At 43.0% G+C, this 10769-nt stretch overlaps 1 protein-coding gene across 1 annotated transcript in view; it reads left to right on the top strand.

Moving 5' to 3' along the window:
- Positions 1 to 349: 349 nt before the first annotated feature.
- Positions 350 to 10769, top strand: part of LOC135932531 (NACHT, LRR and PYD domains-containing protein 12-like) — a 62836-nt gene continuing 52416 nt past the window's right edge. Inside the window, exons 1-5 of the mRNA XM_065470011.1 lie at positions 350 to 432; positions 1179 to 1319; positions 3162 to 3397; positions 3496 to 5491; positions 9408 to 9581. Of these exons, the coding sequence (XP_065326083.1) occupies positions 350 to 432; positions 1179 to 1319; positions 3162 to 3397; positions 3496 to 5491; positions 9408 to 9581 (2630 nt within the window). The remainder of the gene's footprint in view (positions 433 to 1178; positions 1320 to 3161; positions 3398 to 3495; positions 5492 to 9407; positions 9582 to 10769) is intronic.

Here is a 10769-nt window from a genome sequence, read left to right as displayed (position 1 = left end):
CACATCTGAAGAGGCAGAGGAATCCTTTCAGAGAGCTGAGTTAGCCATAGCAGCTCCAGCTGTGTGTCCAATTAAAACAGCATTTTTTACTATTTGTTGTACATTTAATACAGGTGTTTGATTTGAGCTCTGAGTGCCACATGTGCCACAGTGGTTGCCAAATGCAATGATCTGATTGGTTAGATCAGAAAAAAGTGTGATGAGTGTGTGTGTTGTTACAAACCAAGATTTAAACATGTGTGCAGTTGTAACAGTTTTTATGTGGTATTATTCCACTTGCCACAAATGACAGTGCGATGGAGAAACAGCTAAAACTAAGCAACAAGAAAATGATCTGAGTCAGGACAGCATGGAGACAATGATCAGGTCTCCAAAGTGTTTCTACACTGAGAAGCTTCACTGTGGATCCACTTCATGTGAACATCAGTGCAGGTGAGGTTTTCTGCTGTGGATCAGAGTTTCACACAGTCATAGAAACAAAGTTCTCCAATTCAACAAAGAAGAGTTTGAGCTGCATGTGAAATGACAGCTGATTGGTGCTGATTACAGCTGTCAGCTGATGTGTTAGTTTCACTCATGATTAAACAACTTGAATTTAAACTGAGGAGATAAAACAGTCCAAATGTGGATTAACCATGTGATTCATGCGTCTCCAGTATTAAAGTCAGAGCCTGCAGGAGCTTTAAGTTCATCCTTGTTTCCTGTTTGAATTCAGTGTGTCAGAGAAACAGAAACATGGAGGTGTGTTCATGACAGCGTCTGACTCCTGATGTCAAAGAAACTTTAGATTATTCAGCAGAGCTGATGAGGAGCTGAGATCTGCATCAACATGAAGTTCACTAGGACAGTCACAGATATCATGTGTGAACATCACGTGATCCTAAAGTGTCTGAGAGCCCATAAAAGAGCTTTAATTCATCCTGAGGTCGGAGTTTGCAGAGAGCTGACTGTATCACACTCAGAGCTGTTCCTAATGTTCTGTCAGTTTCTCCTTTTTGTGTTTTGTTATTGGAAGGTCTCAAATGTCAGAGTCAGCAGGTGAGATCAGGTTTCTGTGATCCCTGATCTGGATCATGTGACCTGGTTTCTAGGTTACATGACAGGTCAGAGGTCAGCGACTGTAACTCAGTGACTCCTGTTAATGTGAACTCACTGAGTGTTTGTGGTTTACCTCTCAGACTGACTGAAATCCACAAGAAGATGATGATGGAGGAAGAGGAGGACAGAGCAGAGTCTGCAGGGTCCAGCTGTCCGTCTGTGAGGAGTGACCAGTCCAAAGATCACCCTCCAGTCTTCAGTGGTGAACCTGGACCAACGAGGTCAGAGTCTGTTTTACATGTTTGTGTTTCCTGGATAAATCTGACCTGAAACATCCTCAGATTGTTACAAAGATTCATTAAAAGAAAACAATGAAAGAGAAAAGATCCAAATGTTAGACTTTTGCTGTTTGAGGACAGTGATGCTCATATCTGTGGGGAAAGTGTGACCTGAGTGGGTTCATGTTTGTCTTTAAAGAGCTGCTCTGATTCTCTTTGTGTCTGATCTGTTAAACAGTCTGAGAGTCACACAGAGACCCAGCAGCTAAAGCCTGGATCATACTGGCTGCTGTTACTCCATCAGGACAACACTGAACCACAGAGGTGTTCATGGCACGGCTGCAAGCATAAAGTGCTGAACTCCAAAAACACTGCCTTTAGCTAAATGTCATATAGATAAGTCAAAGTGCTTTGAGTGCCCAGAAGAGTAGAAAAGCACGATATAAGAACTAGTCTATTTACCATTTACCAAATGATAAGAGCTGAGTCTTAAAGAAGAAGAAAGAGTGTTTTTGTATCTGTGAAACACAGTGGTGGTAGAGCTTCAGCCTGTCTCCATCATTTATGGAGCAATGACTCCTCAGTTACACCAACAGTTCAGAACAGCTGCATGTGGACTGAGTCTGAGGAAACATTGAAGAAGGGAGAAGCACCAAACTAAATCAAACTTCATCTCCTTTAAGAGTTGTAGTTTGATCAGCAGAGACCAGAGCTGTGAAAATGATCGTGGTGAAGCTTCACTCCTGAGACTGAACTTAGGAAATATTGTGAAATATTTAAGCTCTTTGTAGACGTCCTGGAGCCTTCATCTCACAGCTGCTGCACACAGAAAAGTCTGATTAGTTTAACTCAGAGGGAAAAGCCTGCAAAATATTAGTCCAGTTCAGAGCGGGTCTGCATAAATAAAGATACACATGACACACAGTTATATAACTCTCTCTCTATATATATATTAGTTTGTGTTATTAAAGAGGGGGCGTCAGGGGAGGGTCCATGTTTATATAGGCAGGGAGAGGAAGTCTGCAAGTACAGATGGATAAATAATAAATGAATAAATATATAAAGAGTAGCTACTGGAGCCAGTGTGGACACAAAGGCTCGTCTCCAGGAGAACCCACAGACTGTTCAGTGGGTTCCTCTCAGACTGAGGTGGAGTGGGTTGACCCAGTGCATGACCCCCTGACTCTGACCGCGTCAGTGGTGGGTTGATTGTAATAACTTCTCCTCTCCCTGTGCCGGCCTCATGTTGTGTAGTTCAATAATAAAGAAGCAGCAAAGACAAAGATGTTTGGACCTGTGTGTGTTTGATCCTGCAGCTGGAGCAGCTGTCAGAAACCACATCTGTAATGTAGCACTGAGAACAGTCTGACTGAAAGCTGGGACACTTCTTACATTCATTCATGTTTTAGCTGCTTAGAGTTGATGCTGGAGGGGAACCTGCTCACCTTGGATGTGTTTCTGTAACTAATCAGTTACTTCTGTAAAGTAATCAAAATGTACTAAACCAAGCTAATCTGCACACTGACTGGAAAACCTGAAGAATATAAGCAGCGACCTCTGATAGAAGGCTTTTATTGTGAAGTCTTTTCAGGAAGTATATATTCATAGCAAACTGCAGGCAGATCACTGAGTGTTTAATAAGACAGGCAGACAGGAAAAGCAGCTCATTAGTGTTGATGAAATCAATGAAGCATCACTTTGTTTCCAGACTGAACGCTGCCTTCAAACAGAAAAGTATCTCCACTTTTACTCTGAACACTTTTACACTTTTACAACTTCTGCACCATCATTTAAATTTGAATAGTTTTTAGCAACAGTTTTAGTGATGATGAAATGTGTCCACAGAGGGAGGAAGAGGAGTGGTGTTTGTGAGGAGGAGCAGCTGTCCTGCTGTGCTTTGTGTCAGGACGTCCTGAAGGATCCAGTCTCTACCAGCTGTGGTCACTGGTTCTGCAGACAGTGCATCTCCTCATACTGGGACCAGTCTGCTTCATCAGGAGACTCCTCCTGTCCCCAGTGTGGAGAAAGATCCAGAACCAGAGCTGGACTGCAGACAGCCAGTCAGAGCAGCTGTGTACAAAGTAAGACTGAACATCTGTCTGCCGATGGACTCATTTCTGAAAACTGGACTTCTTGTTGTTGTTCAGACATTGAAGAGTTTTCTTTCTCTTTCTTTCAGCAGATGTTGGTCTGCAGGAGGTTTTAGATGAACATAAGAACAGTCTGAGGAGGAGATGTGAACGTGTGACTGAAGGAAGTGATGAAACAGGAAGTAGAACCCTCCTCAACAGGATCTACACTGAGCTCTACATCACAGAGGGACAGAGTGAAGAGGTTCATACCCAACATGAGGTGAGGCAGCTGGAGACAGCTTCCAAGATGGACGCCCTCCATGACGCTCCAATCAGGTGCCAGGACATCTTTAAAGCCTTCCCTGACCAACAGAGACCCATCAGAGTGGTGCTGACCAACGGCGTTGCTGGTGTTGGAAAAACCTTCTCAGTGCAGAAGTTCACTCTGGACTGGGCAGAGGGCTTGGAGAACCAACATGTCAGTGTGCTGGTTCTGCTTTCATTCAGGGAGCTGAACCTGATCAGAGATGAGCAGTACAGTCTTCTGGAGCTGCTCCATGTTTTCCATCCAACATTACAGAAGGTCACAGCAGAGAAGCTGGCTGTCTCTCAGCTTTTGTTCATCTTTGACGGCCTGGATGAAAGCAGACTTTCATTGGATTTCACCAACAGGAAGCTGCTGTCTGATGTCACACAGAAGTCATCAGTCAGCCAGCTGCTGACAAAACTCATCCAGGGGAATCTGCTTCCCTCGGCTCTCGTCTGGATAACTTCCCGACCTGCAGCAGCCAATCAGATCCCTCCTACATGTGTTGACAGGCTAACAGAAGTACGAGGCTTCACTGACGCCCAGAAGGAGGAGTACTTCAGGAGGAGATTCAGTGATGAAGAGCTGTCCAGCAGAATCATCTCCCACATGAAGACATCCAGGAGCCTCCACATCATGTGTAGTATCCCAGTCTTCTGCTGGATCACTGCTACAGTTCTGGAGCACATGTTGACTACAGAGCAGAGAGGAGAGCTGCCCAAGACCCTGACTGACATGTACTCATACTTCCTGCTGGTTCAGACAAAGAGGAAGAAGAACAAGTACCATGAGGGACATGAGACGAGTCCACAGGAGCTGACGGAGGCTGACAGGGAAGTTCTTCTGAAGCTGGGGAGGCTGGCGTTTGAACATCTGGAGAAAGGAACCATCATGTTCTACCAAGAAGACCTGGAGCAGTGTGGTCTGGATGTGACAGAGGCCTCAGTGTACTCAGGAGTTTGTACAGAGATCTTCAAAAGAGAGTGTGTGATCTTCCAGAAACCAGTCTACTGCTTTGTTCATCTGAGCATTCAGGAGTTTCTGGCTGCTGTCTACATGTTCCACTGTCACACCAACAGGAAGACAGAAGTGCTGAACAAGTTCCTGGGGATAGACTGGAATGAGGATGAGGAGTATGATAATGATGATGACAGTTACAGTGATAATTATCATGATGAGGACGTTTTGCACATGATGAAGTCAAATAAAGTGGGCATGAGCACCAGGAACACAGAGATGGTGGATTTTTGTACATATTCTGATTCTGACTCTGACGATGATTATAATTTGATTCTTCATCCGTTTCCCCACATTAAACCATCTCTGGGTGAATCCTCTGTGGATGAGTTTCTAAAGAGAGTCACGTATAAATCCCTCCAGAGTAAAAATGGCCACCTGGACCTGTTTGTTCGCTTCCTTCATGGCCTCTGTCTGGAGTCCAACCAGAGACTCTTAGGTCTGCTGGGTCAGACAGAGATCAGTCCAGAAACCATCCAGAGAGTCATCAACAACCTGAAGGAGATGAACAGTGATAAAATCTCTCCTGACAGAAGCATCAACATCTTCCACTGTCTGATGGAGATGAACCACCTCTCAGTACATCAGGAGATCCAAGAGTTCCTGAAGTCAAAGAACAGATCAGAGGAGGAACTCTCTGAGATCCAGTGCTCAGCTCTGGCCTTCATGCTGCAGATGTCAGAGGAGGTTCTGGATGAGTTGGACCTGCAGAAGTACAACACATCAGAGTGGGGACGACTGAGACTGATTCCAGCTGTGAGGAACTGCAGAAAGGCTCGGTGAGTCCAGATGTGATCATTAACATCTTTAATTCAGATAAAATGATATTTTGTGTTGATCAGTAAATGTGTGTGTGCACTTAGCATGATCCTGCATTGGTAGTCATACGCTGTGTACGTCCCTGTTTTCTGCTGATGGAATTCACTGCTCTGTTTCTGGATGCTTTTTACATCCCTGTCAAAGGAAAATCGTGTATATGTGATCAGCTACATGAAATGTATTCTTTTATTGATCACTAAGCAATCCACATGTCTACGTGACTTTTCACCTAATAACTTTTGACATGAACTCTTCTGTGATAAACAACTTACAGCTTCCTCTTTCTATTCTAGAACATACAGATTTAGAAAAGGGGAACCTCAGCTCTGAGTTCTTAGAATAACGCTGTACACACACACACAGACTGGTATAAATAAAGCACGCAGACAGTGATGAGACGCAGGTGTGCATCCATGACTGCCCTCGCGAGTGAAAGAATCTGCAGTGTTTGTGTTTTCTAACTCAGATGTCTCAGCTGAAGAACGGCAAGGTGATCTCCTGTCAATCCCTAAGCTGACTTCCTGGCAAACGTCATGATGTCATCAGTGCTTTATAGATGGTGGGAGGTTCATGTTGTAACCACACAGTGTTTGTGTCCGTGCGCTGCAACCTTCCACACCATCCTTTATTGTACAGACTCAGCAGCAGCTCCATGGATCCCAAATCCAAGAGTGGAGAACAGATTTGAAGTGTGTCACATCCATGCAGTCACAGCTGTTTCCACCATGTTTCCACTGATATTAATCCTGTTCAATGACACGTTTCAATTCAATTCAATTTTATTTATATAGCGCCAAATCACAACAAAAGTCGCCTCAAGGTGCTTTATATTGTACAATAGATCGCACAATAATGAATACAGAGAAAAACCCAACAATCATATCATATGACCCCCTATGAGCAAGCACTTTGGCGACAGTGGGAAGGAAAAACTCCCTTTTAACAGGAAGAAACCTCCAACAGAACCAGGCTCAGGGAGGGGCGGGGCCATCTGCTGCGACCGGTTGGGGTGAAAGAAGGAAAACAGGATAAAGACATGCTGTGGAAGAGAGACAGAAATTAACAATAGATATGATTCGATGCAGAGGTCTATTAACACATAGTGAGTGAGAAGGTGACTGGAAAGGAAAACTCAATGCATCATGGGAATCCCCGGCAGCCTACGTCTATTGCAACATAACTAAGGGAGGATTCAGGGTCACCTGGTCCAGCCCTAACTATATGCTTTAGCAAAAAGGAAAGTTTTAAGCCTAATCTTGAAAGTAGAGATAGTGTCTGTCTCCCGAATCCAAACTGGAAGCTGGTTCCACAGAAGAGGGGCCTGAAAACTGAAGGCTCTGCCTCCCATTCTACTTTTAAATACTCTAGGAACAGCAAGTAGGCCTGCAGAGCGAGAGCGAAGTGCTCTAATAGGGTGATATGGTACTACAAGGTCATTAAGATAAGATGGGGCCTGATTATTTAAGACCTTGTAAGTGAGGAGCAGGATTTTGAATTCAATTCTGGATTTAACAGGAAGCCAATGAAGGAAAGCCAAAACAGGAGAAATCTGCTCTCTCTTTCTAGTCCCTGTCAGTACTCTTGCTGCAGCATTTTGGATTAGCTGAAGACCTTTCAGTGAGTTTTTAGGACATCCTGATAATAGTGAATTACAGTAGTCCAGCCTGGAAGTAATAAATGCATGAACTACTTTTTCAGCATCACTCTGAGACAGGATATTTCTAATTTTAGAGATGTTGCGCAAATGGAAGAAAGCAGTCTTACATATTTGTTTAATATGTGCCTTGAAGGAGATGTCCTGGTCAGAAATGACTCCAAGGTTCCTAACAGCATTACTGGAGGCCAAGGTAATGCCATCCAGAGTAAGAATCTGGTTAGATACCATATTTCTAAGATTTTCAGGGCCGAGTACAATAACCTCAGTTTGATCTGAATTAAGAAGCAGGAAGTTAGCGGCCATCCAGGTCTTTATGTCTTTAAGAAATTCCTGCAGTTTAACTAATTGGTGTGTGTTACCTGGCTTCATGGATAGATAGAGCTGCATAGCAGTGAAAATTTATGCTATGTCTTCTAATGATGCTGCCTAGGGGAAGCATGTATAATGTAAATAGAATTGGTCCTAGCACTGAACCCTGTGGAACACCATAATTGACCTTAGTGGGTGAAGAGGACTCTCCATTTACTTGAACAAATTGGAGTCTATTAGATAGATATGATACAAACCACTGCAGTGCAGTACCTGTAATACCTACAGCATGTTCCAATTGCTCTAATAGGATATTATGGTCAACAGTATCAAATGCAGTACTAAGGTGAGGCCATAAGAAGATCATTTGTAACCTTCACTAAAGCTGTTTCTGTGCTGTGATGAGCTCTGAAACCTGACTGAAACTCTTCAAATAAGCCATTCCTCTGCAGATGATCTGTTAGCTGTTTGACAACTACTCTTTCAAGGATGTTTGATATGAAAGGAAGGTTGGAGATTGGCCTATAATTAGCTATCAGTGAATATGTTCTTTAGGACGTCCACTGACATGTTTAAGTGTCCTGCTGGAAATCACTCAAATCATCCATGAAATCCATGAAAAATCCTTTTAGTGTTTCTAACTTCACCCTCTGTCCTCTCTCTCTCTCCATCCTCCTCACTGCTTCTTTCACTCATAATCACACAAACATCGTATTCATAGGGCTGGGCGATATGGCCTAAAATTCATATCGTGGAATAGTTTGAAGCACGAGCGGTAACAATATATATATCGCGATATATTCTTTTCTTCTGTATAATGTATTTTCCAGACTATAAGGCTTAAAATCCTTTAATTTTCTCAAAAACCGAGAGTGTGCCTTATGTATGAATTCTGGTTGTGCTTACTGACCTCGAGCCGATTTTGGCGTGCAGAAATCTGTTAAGAAATGTTTTAGTACAACTCTTGTAAGCCGCACTGCTTGATGGATTGTCGGAGCATTATGGCTGCCATAGTGAGGAGCTTCGCGGAGTAATCTGGGTCCAAAACTCCGTCCGCTTCAGGTCCCAAAGTCAAACGAACACAGAGTTAAAAACAGTCTAAATTCTTTCATCTTTAATAAAATCATCAGCGTTGCTGCTTTAGCAGGTCTAACAATTAAGTTTAGCATCAAGGCATCCATGAAAACAGAATTTATTAAATTTAACGGAGTTAAAAGTTAATATGAAGTTAGCTCGCTAGTTTCCACCTAAACATGACATACCATGTTCTGACTGAGAGATTTTTGAAGCTAATTAAAACGTTCAGCTCTGCTATCACTTCCAACACAAATGAAAACAGAAAACTAAACAGCAGTGACGTTTGCAGGGTTACTGAAGTTGGGCTAGCTGGTATATAATGTTGTGCTACGTGATTGCTAGCGACACAGCTACTGTATGTTAGCATAACATTAGCACAGTGAAGCTGGAGGATGAACGCCAACTTTTTTTCCACTTGATAAAAGTTAACATGAGGGATTCTGGTGGTCAGGGACAAATGCAATCGCATAGCAGGATGCTGTAAACGGGCCAAACTGAGCAGCTGCAGAGAATTCAACATTAATGAATCAATGTTACGGAAGTGGAGGAAGCGCAGTTTTTAGCTTTCCCCATATTTCAAACGTGCTTCATCTCTTTGCTGTGACTGTCGGCATAATTTGCAGATGATAATCGTTGTAGCCGCTGCAATGCTTTCGACCAAAACAGGCGCAGCTTGATGACATCATCAATGTTATCATGTTAAGAGCAGATGTTGATCAGATTATGACGTCACCATGTTTTGTCTTCATATACATTCAGTCTGTGTTTATAATTCATATTTTCTGCTTTTATAATAACACATAATAACACATTTATATTTTCTATCATCACAGACTGACCTGGTGTGGACTCTCAGAGTCTCACTGTGAAGTTGTGGCCTCAGCTCTGAAGTCCAACCCTTCCCATCTGACAGAGCTGGACATGAGTAACAACAACCTGCAGGATTCAGCAGTGAAGCTTCTGTGTGCTGGACTGGAGAGTCCAAACTGTCGAGTGGAGACTCTGAGGTGAGTTCACTGACTGCAGCTGTTGTTTTTTTTTCTATATTTCAGGTCTTTGATGTTTGAAACTTTCTTTAGTTCCTAAATGTTCAGGATGTGTCTGAAGACAAATGTGAAGAAGTTTGAGTGCTTTCAGAAATGTTGTCTTTCCAAACGACTAAACAACAGTTTTTCCTTTTGGCTCCAAACAGAAGTGACAGACTTGAGCAGGTTTCATTAAAGGCTGACAGAAGTGGAGTGGTGACGGGGAGATGTTTGACAGGACAGTGTTTCAGCCTCAGTCAGTCAGTACTGATGAGGCTGTAGAGTGTGTGAAGGATGTGAATGAGGCTGATGAAGATCTGATGATAGCAGATAAAAACTGGCTGCAGAGACTTTGAGCTTCTGTGGAAACAGAGGGAGAAAAGAAAGACATGAGTGTCAAAGCTAATAAAGGTGAAGTTAGGAGCTGTGATGATGTTCATGTATCAGAAGCTGATCTGGCTGCTACAGAGACGACCCATACAGCTGCTGTGGTGAGGTGTGTGTTACAGCAGAGGAACACAGAGCAGCCTAACACAGGCCCAAACATGACAACAAAGCAGGATTCAGGCTCTGTGAGAGGATTTCAAACAGAAGCTGGAGAAGAGAAAGGACTCTGTTGGAATGACTACAGAAAGAAGGCAGCTGAGACCAGTCCAAGTGTTTCCATGGAGCCCAGTCTAACATTCAGTTATACCCTAATGTTCAGAAGTGAATGGGAAAATGAATCCATAGTTTCAATTTTAGAAATAGTTCTCAGTTCATTTACAGAGTTTAATACAGTTCATGAGGAAATGAGAAATGTTCAAAACAGCAGCTGAGAAGAAATTTGCTTCGCAAAGTTGGATCCAACTCCAATAGTTTGTGATGCACTTGAACGGAGCATGAGCAGTTCACTGCCCAACCCCACAGAGACTGTCAGTCTGGACTTTTTACCTGTTGGCTGTCAGTGAGATTTCAGGGCAATCAGAGACTGTGGGTCTGTGTATGAAGTATAATTCATGTGCAATTGTAGAATGAATGGATTAACCCTAATTGGGTTAATGATTTAAACAAACAAGAAAAATTATCTATAGAGATATACAGACCACGTGACTTTTGCGCATTGCTTTGTGGGTACCCGTGGCAACAACGTCAATACACTGCAGCAAACACTAGCATTTCCAGCACCAG

Source organism: Pelmatolapia mariae, linkage group LG3_W, assembly GCF_036321145.2.
Source record: "Pelmatolapia mariae isolate MD_Pm_ZW linkage group LG3_W, Pm_UMD_F_2, whole genome shotgun sequence".
Lineage (NCBI taxonomy): Eukaryota > Metazoa > Chordata > Actinopteri > Cichliformes > Cichlidae > Pelmatolapia > Pelmatolapia mariae.
This window is presented reverse-complemented; position numbering and strand designations above follow the sequence as displayed.